The sequence below is a fragment of the Sapajus apella genome, unplaced genomic scaffold (genome assembly GCF_009761245.1).
Source record: "Sapajus apella isolate SASKATOON/1434 unplaced genomic scaffold, GSC_monkey_1.0 scaffold22, whole genome shotgun sequence".
Lineage (NCBI taxonomy): Eukaryota > Metazoa > Chordata > Mammalia > Primates > Cebidae > Sapajus > Sapajus apella.
The window spans coordinates 27,982,051-28,003,376 of NW_022436962.1; the positions used below are offsets into that span (position 1 = coordinate 27,982,051).

Sequence of the window (21,326 nt, forward strand, 5' to 3'; positions counted from 1 at the left end):
TTTTTTTTGAGACAGGTCTCACTCTGCTGCCCAGACTGGAGTGCAGTGGTGCAATCTTAGCTCACCAGAACCTCTACCTCCCAGGCTCAAGCAATTCTCCTACCTCAGCCTCCTGAATAGCTGGGATTATAGGCATGTGCCACTCCGCCAGCTAATTTTCCCTTTTTTTTGAGACAGAGTCTTGCTCTGTCGCCCAGGCTGGAGTGCAGTGGTGTGATCTCGGCCCACTGCAACTTCCACCTCCTGGGTTCAAGCGATTCCCCTACATCAGTCTCATGAGTAGCTGGGACTACAGGTGCGCCATCATGCCCAGCTAATTTTTGTATTTTTAGTAGAGATGAGGTTTCACCATATTGGCCAGGCTGGTCTCAAACTCCTGACCTTATGATCTGCCCGCCTCAGCTTCCCAAAGTGCTGGGAATACAGGTGCGAGTCACTGTGCCCGGCCTAATTTTTTTATTTTTAGTAGAGACAGGGTTTCACCATGTTGGTCAGGCTGGTCTCAAACTCCTGACCTCAAATGATCCACCCACCTCGGCCTCCTGAAGTGCTGGGATCATAGACGTAAGCTGCTGCACCTGGTATATTTTTTTTATATAATATCTGGGCCTTAATTAAACAAAATACTCAATGTACTCTTTTTTGTCACAATTTTCTTTATGTTTCAATAAGGGAATCAATTACTATGTATTTTAAATGGCCGCTTTTAATATTAATTGGGAAGAATCAAATGAAGCTCTACTTATCATATGTTCATAATCAGATGAGTTAATATTACGGAAGAATCCATAATATTTAGCCATAACCATCTCTAAGCTAAAAACAGATAAACATCTGAAGGCTCCACAAGCTGCAAGCAAAAATGTTCAGCTCCTATTCTAAGCTAATGAACCAGCTATTCACGTCTTAACCAATACATATTGTACCCTTTGCCAACATTATCCTCATTAAATTCACTACACAGAAAAACACTTACCTCCTGTCATTCCCTAATACATCAAAGAATCCAACCTCAGGACAAGTGTCTGGATTATACGGGCCCATAAGAACCTGCTTATGCAGTGCCACAAGCTTCAGCTTTTCTTCATAAGTTGGATGAAATGCTTTGCCATCTTTTTCTATAAGAAAAAGAAACACAAATAAAACAATTAGCACTGGCAAAATACATGATTTTCAACATTAATACTAAAGCTTTGCTACAAAGTATGTCACAAATTGCCTGTAATAGACAGAAACACTATTGCTGTGAAATTTTTATTTCAATTACTACTTTCTTTTTCTCTTTTTTTGCCTATGGTATTCAATAATATATATTTTTATTGTTAGAGTCTTACTCTCGCAATGGCGTGATGCTGGCTCACTGCAGCCTTGACCTCCCTGACTCAAATGATCCTCCTACCTCAGCCCCCCAAGTAGCTGGGACTACACATGTGTACCACCAAAACCAGCTATTTTTGTATTTTTGCAGAGAAAGGGCTGTGCAGGCTGGTCTCAAACTCTTGGGCCTCTCGTCTCAGACTTCTTTCCAAAAGTGCTCTGGGATTTGAGCCAGCATGCCTGGCCCAATTACTACATTTTATTAGTAACAGAGCTGACTGGGCGTGGTAGCTCACTCCTGTAATCCCGGAACCTTGAGAGGCCAAACCAGGTGGATTCACAAGGTCAGGAGACCGAGACTATCCTCCCAGCCTTAAGCAATCCTTCTGCCTCAGCCTCCCAAGAAGCTGGGCCTATAGGCATGTGCTACCACATCTAGCTAATTTTTTATTTCTTGCAGAGGCAATGTCTTACAAATGTTGCCCAGACTGGTCTTCAACTCCTGGACTCAAGCAATTCTCCTGCCTCAGCCTCCCAAAGTACTGGGATTACAGGTATTAGCCACCATGCCCAGTTCAACAATCAATTTTTAAAATAGTTTTTTTTTTTTTTTAATAATTTTTAGCCAAGAGAAAAAAAACTTAAAATAATTTTATATTAGTACCTTTTAACATGATCATGCATAAGAGAATACAAACACTTTGAAAGGCTGTCTTAAAAAATGTATCCATCCCACTGAGGCAGTATGATGTGGTGGAAAAGGCTTTGGAATTGGATGGCCTGGGTTTAAATCTCATCTGAGACACTTCCTAGCTATGTGACCATTCAACCTCTCAGTTTATTCATCAATAAAGAGAGGGTTACACTTCAGATTGCTACTTCAGAGGTAATAGGATTATTATGAACAACATTAATGCTTTTCTTTCCTTCATCTGATTGCATCTGGTAGGTTTCCATATAGGCAATTAAGAGTGCAGCCAGTTTGACCTAAAAAGACTAACTGCCACCAACATTTAAAAGCAGTATGAAATTGGGTTCTGGTATAATGGGAAATACTGAGAGAACAGTTCTGCTTCTTTGATAAATGGCAGCATTAACTACTGGTTGATTCCAATAACAGACTACCAGGTTTAAAAAAGGGGGGGGGGGCTTGAAAGCAGTATATGCTACTTATATGTCTCACTCATGCATCTGGTGGTGAAATAAAATATGAGTGAGAATAATATGGGTTAAAGAACGGCAGGAAACTCAGAGAAGAAAAAATATAGAAGCTGCCAATAAATGTCCAACAAGATATTCAACCTCACTAGTCAAGAAATAGAAATTAAAAGCATTAGATACCAAGACCACCACCTCCCATCAGATAAACAAAAAAATTAGATAACATCGAAAGTTGTTAAGATCCTACAAACAGGTACTCATTCTCATATATGAATGCTGTAACTATAAACTGTTACTGTTATCTTGAAGGCCAATTTGGCAATAAACAATAGTCCCCACCTTATCCCCTAGTGGATGCTTAAAACCGAAGATAGTATTGAACCCTACATATATTATGTTTTCCCTATATGTACATATCTATAATTTATAAATTAGACACAATAAGAGATTAACAAGAATAAAATATAACAATTATAACAATATACAACAATAAGTTATGTGAACGTGGGGTCTCTCAAAATATCTGATTGTACTCCACTCACTTATTTTCAGGCCTTGATGGACCCCACGTATCTGAAACCAGGGAAAGCTAAACCATAGAAAAGGAAAGACTCCTGTATTTCAAAACTATAAATGCATATGCCCTATGATCCACTCACTCCAGTTCTCATTACATATGCTTGATAAGCACTCCCAAATATATAGGAGGGGTTAGATACAAGGACACTTATTGCAGCACTGTTTTCTTATTACTGGAAATAACTTAAAAGGTTATCGATAAGGGAAGTTGAAACAATACGGTACAGTCATGTTCTACATAATGGCATTTCAGTCAAGGACTGATTGTTTATATGACTGTAGTACCATAAGATTATAACGGAGCTGAACATTTCCTATGGCCTAGTGGTGTGGCAGCTGCCATAACATGGTGCAATACATAACTCAAGTGTTTATGGGGATGCTGGTGTAAACAAACTTACCGTGCTGCCAGTTGTATACAAGTATATAGCACATACAACTATGGACAACACATAATATTTGGTGACACTAGTCATCAAATACTTGATAAGAATATTAGTCACCAAAACTTTTCTTACACTATTACGTCACATAGCCCAAAACAACTTCCTTCTCATTTTTTTTTGAGATGGAGTCTCGCTCTGTTGCCTAGGCTGGAGTGCAGTGAGTGGCACAATCTCAGCTCATAGCGGCCTCTGCCTCCGGAGTAGCTGGGACTACAGGTGTGCACCACCACACCTGGCTAGTTTTTTTATTTTTAGCAGAGATGGGGTTTCATCACATTGGCCAGGCTGGTCTCCAACTCCTGACCTCAGATGATCCACCCGCCTCGCCTCCCCATAGTACTAGGATTAAAGGCGTGAGCCACCATGTCCAGTACCTTCTCACTTTTAACAAATGGTGGTAAGTTGAAAAATAGCTTCAACTTCAGATTTTAGCCTTGAGATTTAGAAAGTTTTTCTTTTTTAAAACAAAAGAAAAGCATTGACCAGTCAGGCACGATGGCTCACACCTGTAATCCCAGCACTTTGGGAGGGCAAGGCAGGTGGATCACCTGAGATCCAGAGTTTAAGACCAGCCTAGCCAACATGGCAAAACTCTGTCCACTAAAAATATAAAAATTACCAGGCGTGGTGGCACGTGCCTGTAGTCCCAGCTACTCAGGAGGCTGAGGCTGGAGGATCACTTGAGTCCAGGAGTTCTGGGCTGTAGTGCGCTATGCAGATAGGATGTCCACACTAAGTTTGGCATCAATATGGTGACCTCCCGGGAGCAGGGGACCCCAGGTTGCCTAAGGAGGGGTGAACTGGCCCAGGTCGGAAACAGAGCAGGTCAAAACTCCCATGCTAATCAGTAGTAGGATTGTGCCTGTGAATAGCCACCGCACTCCAGCCTGGGCAACATAGTAAGACCCTGTCTCTATTAAAAAAAAAAAAAATGTAAAAAAAGAAGAAAATATAAAAATTAGCTGGGTATGGTGGCACACATCTGTAATTCTAGCTACTCAGGAGGCTGAAGCAGAATTGCTTGAACGAGATGGAGGTGGCAATCAGCCGAGATCATGCCACTGCACTCCAGCCTGGGTGACAGTGCAAAACTGCATCTCAAAAACAAAGAAAGAAAGATGATAACCTATATCATTTTATCTTGAGCCTTATAAAAGAACATATGCTGCCAATGATTCAAGAAAAAAAGATGTGGTGGGCCTGAGAGTGCACTTTTCCTTTCTTTTTTTAAGTATAAATTCAATTAAGTGGTTTTAACTAAATAAATGTCAGTAAAGCTAAAATCACGTGGAAACTATTCACCTGAAGACCACTTTTCTGGTCATGCAATATAGCAATTTTGAACATACACACAAAAAATTATTATTTTTGCTGCAGGAGGGTGATTTGAATAGCTGAGGCAAATGGATATGAAAAATATTTTTTGAAATTACTATTACTATAAAATTATCTGTAAAATACTGCTATTTGGGTTTTTTACCAATGGAAGGAGGGTTCATTTCCTACCAGATGATAAATTTGCTTCTTTTTGAGACAGGGTCTCACTCTGTTGCCCAGGCTGGAGGGCAGTGGCACAATCACAGCTCACTGTAGCCTTGAATTCCTGGGCTCAAGGGATTCTTCCACCTCAGCCGCCTGAGTAGCTGGAACTACCAGTGAGTGCCACTATGCCCAGCTAATTTTTGTGTTTTTGTAGAGACAGGATTTTGCCATGTTGCCCTAGCTGGTCTTGAGCTCCTGGCCTCAAGTATTCAACCCCCTCTAGCCTTCCAAAGTGCTGGGATTATAGACATGAGCCACCATGCCTGGCCAGTTTGCTTCTTTATTTTAAACATTTGGTAATGTGAACTAGGTACAAGGTCTTTGAAGGATGGTGAGTAAACAATTTTTTTTTTTTTTGAGACAGAGTCTCACTTTGTCACCCAGGCTGGAGTGCAGTGGCACAATCTCAGCTCAATGCAACCTCCATCTCCCAGGTTCAAGCGAGTCTCCTGCCTCAGCCTCCCAAGTAGCTGGAATTACAGGCACGCACCACCACACCCAGCTAATTTTTGTATTTTTTAGTAGAGATGAGGTTTCACCATATTGGCCAAGCTGGCCTCAAACTCCTGACCTCAGGTGATCTGCCCACCTGGGCCTCCCAAAGTGCCGGGATTAGAGGTGTGACCACTGCACCTGGTTGAGTTTCAGTACTTTTAGATGTTATTTAATATCTGCCCTTTTTATACCTGACAGAATTAAAAATATAATGCAAATTTAAAAAGTATTTTTAGGCCGGGCGCAGTGGCTCAAGCCTGTAATCCCAGCACTTTGGGAGGCCAAGGCGGGTGGATCACGAGGTCAAGAGATCAAGACCATCCTGGTCAACATGGTGAAACCCCGTCTCTACTAAAACTACAAAAAATTAGCTGGGCATGGTGGCGCGTGCCTGTAGTCCCAGCTACTCAGGAGGCTGAGGCAGGAGAACTGCCTGAACCCAGGAGGCGGAGGTTGCGGTGAGCCGAGACCGCGCCATTGCACTCCAGCCTGGGTAACAAGAGCGAAACTCCGTCTCAAAAAAAAAAAAAAAAAAAAAAAAAGTATTTTTATTTATTTATTCTTGAGATGGAGTCTTGCTCTGTCACCCACAACAGAGCACAGTGGCGTGATCTCAGCTCACTGTAACCTCTACCTCCCAGGTTTAAGCAATTCTCGTGTCTCAGCCTCCTGAGTAGCTGGGACTACAGGTGTGTGCCATCATGCCCTGCTAATTTTTGTATTTTTAGTAGAGACTGGGTTTCACAATGTTGGGTTGGCCAGGCTGGTCCTGAACTCCTGACCTCAGGTGATCTGCCTGCCTTGGCCTCCCAAAATGCTGGGATTAAAGGCGTGAGCCACCATGCCTGGCCAATAAAGGTATTTTTAAAAAGAGGAATACATGGCCAGGCATGGTGGCTCACATGTGTAATCCCAACACTTTGGGAGACTAGGGTGGGTGAATCACCTGAGGTCAGGAGTATGACACCTGCCTAACATGGTGAAACCCTGCCTCTACTTAAAATACAAAAATTAGCCAGGTATGGTGGAGCATGCTTGTAATCCCAGCTACTTAGGAGGCTGAGGCAAGAGAATTGCTTGAACCCAGGAGGCAGAGGTTGCAGTGAGCCGAGATCGTAGCACTGCATTCCAGCCTGGGCAACAAGAGCAAGGCTGGCGTGATCCATCTCAAAAAAAAACAAAAACAAAAACAAAACCCCCAAAAGAGGGGGGGTGGAATACATTTTCAGTGTTAGTCCTGGTGAAGTGGTTAAACAGATTCACTGACCTCTATGAATTTCAGTGCTTAAACCTATATTTTTGTGCACAGGCCCTCATCAAAAAACACACACAGCAAATCTCACAAAAGAAATTGACTTTATGGGTCAACTACTATGAGAATGAACAAAACAGTATATCCATTCTTGTGAACTATCCTGGCATTTCCATTTACTCTTTTCTGTACTTACTAGTTTTAAGAATTGCTCTACTGCCAGCTGCAGTGGCATGTACCTGTAGCCCCACCTATTTGGGAGGCTGAGATAGGATGATCATTTGAGCCGTGAGTTAGAATCTAGCCTGGGCAATCTATCAAGACTCTGTCTCTAAAGAAAATAAAAATAGTTGCTCTATAATCCTTTCCTTAAATCTTACTACTGAATCTCCAAATTAATCATTTTTCTAGATGGGAACCAAAATTGTCTCCAAAAAAAAAAAAAAAATCAAGAAAACTAACAGCCAGGTGCAGTGGCTCACGCCTGCAATCTCAACACTGTGGAGTCTGAAGTGGGAGGATGACTTGAGTCCAGGAGTTTGAGACTAACCTGGGCAAAACCACAAGACCTCATTTCTACAAAAAAAAAAACAACCAAAAAACAAAAAACAGCTGGGCCCAGTGGCTCACGCCTGTAATCCCAGCACTTTGGGAGGCTGAGGTGGATGGATCACAAGGTCAGGAGTTCAAGACTCAGCCTAGCCAAGATGGTGAAATCCTGTCTCTACTAATACAGAAATGGCTGGGCACGGTGGCTCAAGCCTGTAATCCCAGCACTTTGGGAGGCCGAGGCGGGTGGATCACGAGGTCAAGAGATCGAGACCATCCTGGTCAACATGGTGAAACCCCGTCTCTACTAAAAATACAAAAATTCAGCTGGGCATGGTGGCGTGTGCCTGTAATCCCAGCTACTCAGGAGGCTGAGGCAGGAGAATTGCCTGAACCCAGGAGGCGGCGGTTGCGGTGAGCCGAGATCGCGCCATTGCACTCCAGCCTGGGAAAAAAAAGAAAAACCCCGTATTAAAAAAAAAAAAAAAAAAAAAAAAAAAAAAAACAGAAATTAGCCAGGTGTGGTGGCAGGTACCTGTAACCCCAGCTACTTGGGACACTGAGGCAGAGAACTGCTTGAACCTGGGAGACGGAGGTGGCAGTGAGCCAAGATTGCGCCACTGCACTCCAGCCTGGGTAACAGAGCGAGACTGTCTTAAAAAAAAAAAAAAAAAAAAAAAAAAAAATTAAAACAACAACAACAAAACAAAAAACAGCTGGGCATGGTGGCAAGTGCCTGTAGTTCAGGCTTCTCCAGATGCTCAGGATTGCTTGAGCCTGGAGGTCAATAAACGGTGAAAGCACCACTGAACTCCAGCCTTCGTGACAGATGAAGACCCTGTTTAAAAACAAACAATGGACATGTCTTTGTGGCAATGTGTAAGAAAGAAAGAAAGAAAGAAACAAACAAACAAGCAAACAAACCCAGCTGGGTCTGGTGGCTCATGCCTGCAACCCCAGTATTTTGGAAAGACTGTATTACAAATTAATTTTATACCTAAAATGCAATAAAATAAATAAATGGAAAAAAAAAAACCAAAAACAAATTAATTTATTTTTTATTTTCCCAATTTTCAATAAGCATATGTACTTTGTAATCAAACACACATACACATTTTCTTTTTTAACACACATTTTTAAAGTCAAAGCAATGTATTTTCAGCCTTTGGGATGAGGCTAAGAGATCAATTATTCTCCCAAGGAATATACAAATCCCAGGAGGTTGTGCTAATCCCAACCAATTTTGGTATAGCACCGTCCACACAGTATTGAAGTTCTAAGCTTCAAAAACAAACAAATAAACAAACACAGAAAAATAAAAATCCTTCACAATCTTTGTTGTTAGGCAGACTATTAGTATTACACAAAAAGTTACTTTTCTCTTACTCTTCAGGTGACTCTGGTTGACACATCAAAAGGGTTTAGTCTTTTAAATCCGATCAGAATAATTTTTCTTCCTTTTTTTTAAGACAGTCTCGCTCTGTCACCCAAGCTAAAGTGTAGTAGCGTGATCTCAGCTCACTGCAACTTCCACCTCCCAGGTTCAAATGATTTTCCTGCCTCAGCCTCCTCAGTAGCTGAGATTACAGAAGTGCACTACCACGCCTCACTAATTTTTTAATTTTTAGTAGAGACAGGGTTTCACCATGTTGACTAGGCTGGTCTCAAACTCCTGACATCAGGTGATCTGCCTGACTCAGACTCCCAAAGTGCTGGGATTACAGGCATGAGCCACTGTGCCTGGCCAAGAATAATTTTCTGCTAAATTATTTCTGGTACCATAGACGTTAAATGTAGTTAGCAGGAAAGAATTAATCAGGACCGTTAACTGCACAGACACAAAAAGCCTTGCAGAAACTCAAAACTCTTTAATCAGGGCCCTATTCCTAAGGGAAAGTTCTATTTCAGTCCTCCCAGAAGGAAACACAGGCATCATCCTAGGCTCTTGCACTCATTAAGTTAATTATTAATATCACAAAGTTATTTAATTCAATCAACTTTGGAATTCTGCTTTCTATGGCAACCAAAACTAAACATAAATCACGCTGGGAAAAGAAAACATGCAGATAAACTTCCAGTTAAACATGATCATTTGAACACACACAATTACCTCTGATTCTTAATGAAATCCCACTAAAAGGAATAAGGAAGCCAAGTGAGAGAACCCTGGAAAGGTTCACAAGTTGAAGGCATCAGGTTCTTTAAAAGCTGAAGTCTAGATGAAAACAGGAATCTGGTTTAAAATCTATGTAAGATGTAAGTAGCCACCCTCCCTCCATTGTGTTTGGCAACCCCAAGCAGGCAGATGGCTACCTTGCCCCTACATCAGAAGAGGGCTGGATATATACTAGGGAAAATGAATCAGGGATGCTCCAGATGTTAGGACACCTGGCTTAGAGTGTACTACTAGATAGATACATGAAATGTTTTCCCAGAAAATGGTTAAGTACCTCCCACTCATCCCCTGCTTCTCTTGCCTAGTTCCTGAATGTAGGCAACCAGGTTCATATATCCCAGGCAGGAGACAGGAGTATTTTCTTTAAAATCTGGCCCCAAATAAAGACCTACAGACACTGATTTGAAAAATGCTGGTATTTGAGGGTTCCTCTACAAAACTTCTGCCTCATCACCTTAGAAAAAAGGTTTCAACTTTAATGTTACAATTAGGTGTTTAGTACCTTATCCTTTAACGTGAAATATTCAAGGATCACCAGACTTTTGAGGAAAGCTGCCAACATGGAAACAAAAAAACTAAAATAAATTTTAACAGTGAAAGAACATTTAAAATTTATATTCAATATCCTCAGAAACAGAAGTTAATGCAACCATCAAGCAAAACAAGATACAAAAAAAAAAAAAAAAAAAAAGGGACAATTCAGAGAAAAAAGATTTCTTGGAAATTAAAAATGTAAAAAAAAAAAATTAAATCTAGAAGATGGAGCTGAAGATATTTCCTAGAAAACAGAGCAAAAAAAAAGGAAAATAGGGAAGAAAAGAGAATTAGAAGTTTAATCCAAAAGATCAATTATCTATTAACAGTACCAAAGAGTGAAAACAGAGAAAAAAAAAAAAAGAGAAAATTATCAAAGAAATAATAAAGGAAAATTTCCCTGAAATGAAGGATTCAAGTTTCCAAACTAAAAAGACTGTCACAAATATTCAGCAAAATCACTGAAAACAAACAAGGAGACAATAATTCTGAAATTTCTCAACATGGAGATTAAACAGGAGATCCTTCATACTTCTAGAAAGAAAAACTGGTCACATACACAGGATAAAGAATCAGAATGACTATAGACTTCTTAAGAATATGAATACTGAAGGCTAGAAAACAATGAATGGAATAACACCTTCAAATTTTCGAAGAGAAATTATTCCCATTCTAGATTTTTATGCCCAATCAAGTAAATCAAAAGTGACAGTAAAACACATTTTTGAAAAGGCAAGGACTCATTACTCTTTTCATAAGAAGATACTAAGGGATGTGCTTTTCCAAAGTAATGGAATAAATAAAAACAACAACAAAGAAAAATAAGTGATTGAGGGAAAACAGAGTCCAACACAACAGGAAAAGGTGAAGGTAATTTCTAGGAATGACAGTTGAGCAGTGGATATAACCAAGTCTCACCACAAACACTAAAACTGGTTCAAAAATTTAAGGACATTTAAGATACGTGTCTTTAAAAAAAGGTTTGCACAAGAACAAAAATGTCATCAAAGTGCATGATCTGTTTCAGCTCTGAATAACATAAAAACAAACAGCAGGCACCAGTTTAACCACAAAACATGAAATAAAATTAGGAGTCTAAGAAGAGGAAAGAAGAATAGACATACGTAAGTTAGAATTTTTTCTTTTCTTTTTTTTTTTTTCAATTAAAGCAGCAGTAGGAAAATGGAAGCAAATACCAGAGGAAACAGTTAAAATAATGGAAAGCAGTTGTCTTGGGGGAGAGGGCCTAGGAAATGGGAAAACAACAGAAACTGGATGACTATTTTTCATTATAAATTTTATAGTACAACTTCACCTTTTCTTTTTTTTTTTTTTTTTGAGACGGAGTTTCGCTCTTGTTACCCAGGCTGGAGTGCAATGGCACGATCTCGGCTCACCGCAACCTCCGCCTCCCGGGTTCAGGCAATTCTCCTGCCCCAGCCTCTTGAGTCGCTGGGATTACAGGCACGCGTCACCACGCCCAGCTAATTTTTTGTATTTTTAGTAGAGATGGGGTTTCACCATGTTGACCAGGATGGTCTTGATCTCTTGACCTCGTGATCCACCCGCCTCGGCCTCCCACAGTGCTGGGATTACAGGCTTGAGCCACCGCGCCCGGCCTCAACTTCACCTTTTCAATTGCTCTGGTTTCCACTTTTAATAAAAAGGTAAAAGGAATAAACTCAAATGCACAAGTTCAGCAATCAATTAATAAGCTACTACGACACAAGTGGTGGGCAGAATAATGGCTCCTCAAAGATACTTAACTTCTGGAACCTATGAATATGTTAGGTTACTTGCAAAGTCAGAATTAAGGTTGCAGCTGAGCTTATCCTGAACTACTAATGTGGGCCCAATGTAATCATAAGGGTCCTTATAAATGAAAGAGAAGAAGGGTCAGAGATTTGAAGAAGCTATGGTGGCTCTGAAGATGGAGGAAGGGGCATAAACAAAAGCTTGCAGGTGCTCCCTGGAAGCACCTGGAAAAGACAAAGAAACAAATTCTACTCTAGAGCCTCCAGAAGAAACAAAACCCTGCTGACACCTTGATTTTACTCCAACAAAACCTATCTCTAGCCTGCAGAACGATAAGAGTGTATGTGTGGGGTTTTTGTTTATTGTTTTGCTTGTGGCCATATTTATTATTACAATTTTTTACACCTTTTTTAACAACAGTTGTGATCCTGGTGGTCTTTGGCAAGAGGGCATTCAGAAAAGCATGATTTAACTTTGGTATTATGAGAAATTACTATCATGATAAAAACTGTGACTATAGGAACATGAAAAGTTAAATATACAAGAAAAAATGCCTCAGTTCTGTGCATATAATACTGACTTGCAATGCCAAATGAATAATCAGCAAAATTATAAGGCTGATTATAAAGCTTATCTGATTCATGACTGTCAATTAAATATTTTAATATTTCTTCTCAGTAAATTAAAAAAACAGTATTTGTTAGTAGATGAATTGCTAGAAACAGTTTATTAACTGCTTTCAAAGAAACATGTCCAGCAACTTTGAGGAAAAAATGCATATTATTTTTAATTACATACAATCAAACATAAGTGGTAACAGTACAAAGGATTACATTTAGCCATGAATAACAGAAAACACCCACAACATTCCTGAAAGAGGAAGGTGCTTATTCTTACATCAAAGTACTGGGTGAAACAGTCACTGCACAATGCAGCAGAGGAACAAGTTCTCATGTAGCTATTTTTGACAGTACCATTGTAGCTGTCATCTTGAATCAGGAACAGTCAATACCAGTATGAACAGAAGAGTTTACTATACAAATCAGGTCTTCTATCAATTTAATCCATAGACTATGGGAGTCAAATCATCAGAGAATCTTCTCAACCATGACAGCATGAATTGGATGTCTGGTACACAGATTACGGCTTGCAGGAAAATCCAGAGTGTAGATGGATTTTTAGTATGAGTTGTTTTAAGCCACTATTTTTTTCTTTTTGAGACAGGGTCTTGCTCTGTAGCTCAGGCTGGAGTACAGCGGGGTGATTTTGGCTCACAGCAACCTCTGCCTCCTGGGTTCATGTGATTCACCTGCCTCAGCCCCATGAGTAGCTGGGGCTACAGGTACAAGCCACCAATGCCCATCTAATTTTTGTGGTTTTGGCAGAGATGGGGTTTCCCCATATTGCCCAGGCTGGTCTCGAAGTCCTGAGCTCAAAGTGATCCATCTGCCTCAACCTCCCAAAGTGCTGGGATTACAGGCGTGAGCCACTACACCCAGCCCAAGCCACTTAGTAAGAACATGTAGATGCCATTATCTGTTTTTAATTGCTTGAAAATGTGTTTTGCATATCATGTTAGTTTCTTATTGCTCTTGTAACCAGTTAACACTAACAAGTATTTAACTTTACAGTTCAAATAGGACAGCATAATTTGATAACAGCCTTATAATCAGTCACCAAGTCCAAAGCTCTGAAAGTTTTTTTTTTTTTTTTTGAGATGGAGTTTCGCTTTGTTGCCCAGGCTGGAGTGCAGTGGCGCGATCTCGGCTCACTGCAACCTCCGCCTCCTGGGTTCAAATGATTCTCCTGCCTCGGCCTCCCAAGTAGTTGGGATTACAGGCATGCACCACCATGCCCGCCTAATTTTTGTATTTTTAGTAGAGACAGGGTTTCACCATGTTGGTCAGGCTGGTCTCAAAGTCCTGACCTCAAGTGACCTGCCTGCCTCAGCCTCTCAAAGTGGGATTACAGGCATGAGCCACTGCACCCGGCCCCAAAGCTCTGAAAGGTTACAACTAAGTCCTTCCCACCTGAAATTAAGTATACAAAAGATTATTAGGCTCATACCTCAATTGCTATTTTATAGGAGAAATCACATTTTTTGTCTTCTCTCTGGAGGCAAAGGAATGTACCAAATTATTTCAACATGTGGAAGGGATGTTAAAGATAGGTGACTGAATTGCAAACTAAAGCTCAAATCCTCTCTACAATATCCACCCAGCAACTGCTAACCTATGCTGAATACTTCCTGGTGATGAGAACTCACTGTCCCAAAGAAGTCTAATCCATTTTTGAATAGCTGTGATTCTTACTTAGCTCTTTATTCTTCGTTGATATCTCTCAACTCCATCCGCAGGGTTTATTTCCTGTCCTCAGCATTAACACATCAGACCTCAAAAATACCTATTGTGTTTGCCCTGAGTTCTCTATTCTCTTGGCTAAACACTCCCAGCTTAGTCAATCATACCTCAAATTTAAATTTAATTCCGAGCTCTGCTGTTAAGTATGTAACATGGACAAGTTATTTAATCTTTCGAAGTCTGTTTTGTTATCAATAAAATGGAGATAATACTGCTCCTTAGGGTTAGAAATGTGTCCCAAAATCTTGGTAGAGTGCCTGCATAGAGCAGACACTGATTAAACAGCAGCCATTATGATAATAATGGCAGGGATTTGAATTCCCACTTGATACAAGTTGCTCTCTTCTGAATGAGCTCCATTTTGTCTTTAACCCTGAAGAATGATGCCTCAAATGGAAAGCAGTATCCAGGGCTTGTCTGAGGTGTACTCTCTAGTGCAGAGGAGAACAGGATTCTCTCTCTCTCCCCTCATCCTAGGTACCCTATTTCCACCAAAGCAGCCTAAGATCAAATCTGTTTTATTTCATGGCCGTATCACATTGTAGCCTCACACAGAATACACTTTGATTAAAATCCATCTTTTAGAAATATTAAAACTGAAAAACTGCCTCCTGGGCATGGTGGTTCATACCTGTAATCCCAGCACTTTGGAAGGCTAAGGTGGGGAGGGCGAGGGGGGAGGGTGGATCACCTGAGGTTGGGAGTTTGAGACCAACCTGACCAACATGGAGAAGCCCCATAATCCCAGCCACTTGGGAGTCTGAGGCAGGAGAATCATTTGAACCCAGGAGGTGGAGATTGCAGTGAGCCAAGATCTCACTATTGCACTTCAGCCTGGGCAACAAGAATGAAACTGTCTACAAAAAAAAAAAAAAAAAAAAGGCTCAGCGTGGTGGCTCACACCAAGGTGGGTGGATCACGAAGTCAGGAAAGCGAGACCATCCTGGCTAACACAGTGAAACTCCATCTCTACTAAAAATACAAAAAATTAGCTGATCATGGTGGCACGCACCCATAATCCCAGCTACTCGGGAGGCTAAGGCAGGAGAATCTCTTGAACCCAGGAGGTAGAGGTTGCAGGAAGCCAAGATTGCACCACTGCACTCCAGCTTGGGCAACACAGCCAGACTCCATCTCAAAAACAAACAAAAAACTGAAAAACCACATCTTCCTCATGCTGGATTGAGAAAAAAAAAATCTCAATTGACAAATTCTCATACTACTTATGAGAAAGAATCATATGGCTGGGCGTGGTGGCTCATGCGTGTAATCCCAGCACTTTGGGAGGCCAAGGCGGGTGGATCACGAGGTCTGGAGTTCGAGACTAGCCTGGCCAACGTAAAACCCCATCTCTACTAAAAATACAAAAATTAGCCGGGTGTGGTGGTATGTGCCTGCAGTCCCAGCTACTCAGGAGGCTAAGGCAGGAGAGTCGTTTGAACCCAGGAGGTGGAGGTTGCCGTGAGCTGAGACTGGGCCATTGCACTAAAGTCTGGGTGACAGAGCAAGACTACGTCACAGGAAAAAAAAAAAAAAAAAAGTGCCAGCACAGTGCCTCAGCCTGCAATCCCGGCACTTTGGGAGGCCGAAGTGGTCGGATCACCTGAAGTTAGGAGTTCAAGACCAGCTTGGTCGACATGGTGAAACCCCGTCTCTATCAAAAAAAAAAAAAAAAAAAAATTAGCAGGGCATGGTGGTGCACACCTATAATCCCAGCTACTGGGAAGGCTGAGGCAGGAGAATCGCTAGAACCTGGGAGGCAGAGGTTGTGGTGAGCCAAGATCGCAGCATTGCACTCCAGCCTGGGTGGCAAGAGCAAAATTCCATCTCAAAAAAAAAAAAAAAAAAAAAAAAGGATAATACAATAATACAATGCAGTATTCCTGAATCAATGAGTACACTCTGGGAATTGCCTAGCGTGTACTAACTGCTTAGTAAAAGTTTTAAGACTTTCCCTCCATTAACTCAAAACATCCATTATCCATTATCAGAGGTACCTCCTTTATAACAACATAAGCAGCTACAAAATACCAATAGCCATGCATTCTGCTAAGAGTTTATACATATAATTTCTTATAACTCCTAAAACAACTCTGAGTACAGGAAGGCACAAAAAGTTAACAAAATTAAGTAGCAGAGCCAGGAAAACACACCTAGAAAGTGTTGACTCCAGAGCTTACCTTCCTAAATAGTGATTCACAGTAGCTCTCATATTAAATTCTTCAAACTACAGTTTGTATACTTTCATACACTGCACATGTGATAAAGGGAAGCCTCAGGAAAATGTTATATCATTACATAAAAACACATACACACCCCTGAATTCAATCAAAGGAAAATTTTGGTTCAGTTCAAATTTAACATGAACTTGGTAGCTATAATTTACATCTGTCTCTTAGGTCTATATATCCCTCCTACAGTATTACCTACTTATGTCTAAAGGTAAAGATAATAAAAAAAAAAAAAAAAAAACTCAAAATTTAATAGATGTTCCATAGTAACATATAAACTTAAAATTATCTGAGGATAGACCACTGAAGTCCAGGAGAAACACTGATTATATGTTTCCAAGGAATAAACTACCATTATCCAGTATTTTATTTTATTTTTTTTTCTGAGATGGAGTTTCACTCATGTTACCCAGGCTGGAGTGCAATGGCGCGATCTCGGCTCACCGCAACCTCCGCCTCCTGGGTTCAGGCAATTCTCCTGCCTCAGCCTCCTGAGTAGCTGGGATTACAGGCACGCACCACCATGCCCAGCTGATTTTTTGTAGTTTTAGTAGAGACGGGGTTTCACCATGTTGACCAGGATGGTCTCGATCTCTTGACCTCGTGATCCACCCGCCTCGGCCTCCAAAAGTGCTGGGATTACAGGCGTGAGCCACCGCGCCCAGCTATCCAGTATTTTAAAACATTAATGCGGCCATTTTATAAAAGCTCTTGTAGTTACTTATGTTTAAAAAAGACAACAGGAAATGGAACCATTTCAGTTGCCCATTTGACTGCCATCATTAATATAATTCTCTCCCAACATATAATACTCTGCTATCAGTAATATAATTGAGTATAATAAATAGCAATGGTAGCAGTAATATATCAACTATTCCATAAAGAAAATGAGTCCAAGACTTACCTTCCAAATAACTTAGGGGCCTGAGGCTGGATCCTCATCACAGAAATGGGGTCAATACCCTTATAGAAGGGCTCTTAGAGGATTAAACAAAATAATGTATATACAGCTTTTGGCATAGTACCTGAGATTCAGTAAACATCTACTCAATAACTATTGACATGACTCTGAATTTTTTAATTAATGTAATCAATCTACCAGCTTAATGTAATAGGGCAATAAAGTATTAGAGAAGGAAAAGTCCACCCTAAAGAACTCTAAAAACCAAAATATAATTCAGCAGGTCAACTCCATCCAAGAAGTATAAAGGCCGTAATAAAATGAACCCACTGGATTCCTGTGGATCCTTAACCCAAGGAGATTAAGAAAACCTAGCTTAACATTGCTAAAATAGAACTGGGCAACTTTGGCTGGGCATGGAGGCTCATGCCCGTAACCCCAGCACTTTGAGAAGCCAAGGGTGGTGAATCGCTTGAGTTCAGGAGCTCAAGACCAGCTTGGGCAACAAAGCAAGAGACCATCTCTACAAAAAAACACAAAAATTAGCTTGTTGTGGTGGTGCAGGCCTGTGGTCCCAGCCACAGGAGGCTGCGGTGGGAGGATGGCTTAAGCCTGGGAGGCATAGGTTGCAGTGAGCCAAGATGATGCCACTGCCCTCTAGCGTAGGTGACAAAACCAGCCTATCTTAAAAAAAAAAAAAAAAAAAGAATCAGGCAACTTTGCTCCTCCCTTTAAAAACCTCCAGTGGTTCCTCATTGTCTAATCTACTGACAAAAAGGCTTAACTATTACTATTTACATGGCCAGGAGTGATGGTTCACACCTGTAATCCCAGCACTTGGGAATGCTGAGGTCAGGAGTTCGCTATCAGGCTGGCCAATGTGATGAAACCCCATCTCTAGTAATAATACAAAAATTAGCCGGGCATGGTGGCACAAGCCTGTAAACTTAGCTACTCAGAAGGCTGAGGCAGGAGAATTGCTTGAATCCAGGAGGGAAGATGTAATGTTATTTCTAATTCTTGTGAAATACTGGTACAAAACCACAGAATGGTGGTCTATTAGAAGTCCTTGCAAGCCTGACAAAGCACCAAGCGTTCCACCAGAAAAATTCACACATTAAAACAAAGGCAGCATTACTTGGCTCACTCCATGTTCAGTAATTCTACTGACTGCTTTTACAACCTTCCCTTTCTTTTTTCAATTAGTGTCTCACATACTAACAGTCTCCAATGATCCATGCAGAAAGATAGCTTTTAGTTGCTACACAGCTATTTCTCCTTTTAAGTACCTGGATATTGCTTTGAGAACTTAATTTAGGAAGTGAGTGAACCACACCTAACAATGTAGCTTTATTCTCTAAGGTGACTAACACCTAGGCCCCAAGTTACAGGTTTCCCTAGGATTTCTACCACTCAAGACACATGTTAAAATAAGCTGTTAGGTTTAGAGCATTGAATATTAAATCTGAGACATCACATTTCATCTAATCCAGCTCCCTTTATACATATGAAACTGAGTCTGGAAAAGTTCATTGTCTAGGAGTTTACAAGGTAACTAGAATCTAGAGCTTCTGACTCTCCAAACCATGCTAAGTGTATTGCACATTATAGTGGTTCTCATCTTTCAAAAAAGTTATTACTACTATTTTCAAATCAGGCTCAGAAGATGAAATTACCCATTTTCTTACTTTTTGTCATATGACAAAAGCTAGGATTATGGCCACGTGCAGTGGCTCACGCTTGTAATCCCAGCACTTTGGGTGACCGAGGAGGGCGAATCACTTGAGGTCAGGACTTCGAGACCAGCCTGGCCAACTGGTGAAACCCCATCTGTACTAAAAATACAAAAAAAATGAGCGGGGCATCGTGGCACACACCTGTAGTCCCAGCTACTTGGGAGGCTGGGGCACAAGAATTGCTTGAAGCTGGGAGGCAGAGGTTGCAGTGAGCAGAGATCACACCACTGCACTCCAGCATGGGCAACAGAGCAAGACTCCAGCTCAAAAAAAAAAAAAAAACAGAAATTAGTTATTTTCTATTCTTACTCTCTGCTACAATATACTTTATTAAAAAGTTCCAAGAATAAAAATTTAAGGTGGAATGAAGCTATATGAGTTGTACAGAAACCACCTGATTTTTATAAAGTGGTAATATATCATCACTATAGCAAACTCTAAATTCAAGCCAGTGATCTAAAAGTCAAATGATCCAAAACCCATTCGCCATTACCAATTCCCCAAGCTAGTCTGTACACAAGAGGGCTGAACTCATTGTGTAATGACAATGAATACGTCAATGAATGTGAAATGATCAAATGTTCTGGAAAATGTATAAAAGAAACTTTCACTAGTTTGCACAACTAAAGTTATTTACAACTTCAGCGTGTATCATTACACTGAAGTACTCAACTTCAGCTAGTAAAATACGTACTCCAAAAGGTACTGACTCCCTTTGGGTAAAGTGTCATAAATATGCCGTTCCGGAATGTATGTGGAACGTAGCGACCACTTTTTAAAGTTTCATTTGCTGATGTCCCTCCCTGTCCATTCGCCCTACAAGACTAAATATCTTTAAGAATCAAACTAACGGGCTTTTAATCAGTCTTTCACACTGACAAAAATCATGTGATTGGTCTCTCCACCATTTGACTAAGTGATTAAAAACAAACAACCCAATTAAAAACAAACAAAAAACCGCACACTACAATCTTGCTCTAAGACGAGGGATATTTAACAATTAATTATGCGAAAAGCACAGAAGGTACTATTAGGCCTTACTCTGAGAATTCACTCTTGCACATTGTTGAAAAGATAAAATTTTAACCACCTAGAAGTTACTAGAACATAGTGGACATCCCTCTTCAAGAGTCTGATAACCCGGAGAGGATGGTGAGCTTAACACTACTTCTTCCTCTCTGCCACATCAATACTGCCAGAGGATCAAGTCCTATTCGAGTTTATGGTTCCCAAGAACGGCTGGAAAGGCTATGTATGGAACCTCTTGACAGATTTCTTACACTAAGGGTAAAAATCGGCGGGTCCTGATGTGACAAGCCATGGGAAACGGGAAAAGAAAGTCGTCAGTAAAAAATAATAATAATAATAATAATAAAGGGCAATCCCAGACTGGGATCCTTTGGGAGAAAGTGGGTTCATTCTTCCACCCTGGCTCCAGGAAATCCCAGAAGCTAATTGAGCTAAAATACCCCAGTAACCTCTGGGAGGCGGGACGTGACTGCTAAACCAAGGTTGCAGGCCCGTCAGGGGTCTGACCTAGTGGCCAAGCAGGTAGTGACGAACTTCGGGTACCCACAAGGACGGAGCCCCGCTTGAGTCACCAAGGCCCAGTATGAGTTGGTGAGGGCAAGGCTGGTCCAGTCACCCTGAGGACCACAGCCCGTGCAGGGCTCCCGGGGCCGGGCAGAAGCAGCGGGGGTGGGGCCCACCTGGCTCACCTTTGAAGAAGCGCAGTGCCAAGCCGTACAGCTCCTCCAGGCCGAAGCCCCAGCGCTGCTCCAGCCGCCGCGCCTCCTCCGCCGCGCCCCTAGCCGCCGCCTCCCCGGGCTCAGGCTGCTCCCCGGAGGCGCCCGGGACCCGACCGGATCCGGGTGGCGAGGGCGGTGGCAGCGGTGGCGGCAGCAGTGGGGCGCCCTCAGCGCCGGGCCGCTCCTCCGGGTCCGGGCTGAGTGTGAGGCCGTCGACGGACACCTCGAGTCGCTCTGCGTTCAGCACCGCCGCCATCTCCAGCTGCTGCGCCTCCTCGGCGGGGACAGGCGGCGGCCACGTATCGACTTCCTGCTGACCTCTGACCTCCACTTACCGACACCGGAACTTCCGCTGCTGAGGCGGCTGGAGGGCTCTGGGAGAGTGGCTGAGGCCTGGTGCCCCGCCTCCTCCGGAACCAGCAGTTGCCCTGGCTCCGCGACTACCCCTTCACGCTCCTTAACTTCCGCTGGTCCCGAACTCTCCCTCCACCCTCACCCCATCCTCTCGGATCCCAGTTGCTGCAGGTGGGCGGCTGTACACCCC

General features: G+C 41.8%; 1 protein-coding gene across 1 annotated transcript in view; it reads right to left on the bottom strand.

Moving 5' to 3' along the window:
- The window catches only part of ACBD3 (acyl-CoA binding domain containing 3), a 41,958-nt gene extending 20,853 nt beyond the window's left edge, over positions 1-21,105 (bottom strand). Inside the window, exons 1-2 of the mRNA XM_032289438.1 lie at positions 20,753-21,105; positions 977-1,118 (exon numbers count right to left, since the gene is read on the bottom strand). Coding sequence (XP_032145329.1) covers positions 977-1,118; positions 20,753-21,038 — 428 coding nt within the window. The 5' untranslated portion in view covers positions 21,039-21,105. The remainder of the gene's footprint in view (positions 1-976; positions 1,119-20,752) is intronic.
- Between the last annotated feature and the right edge of the window lie 221 nt (positions 21,106-21,326).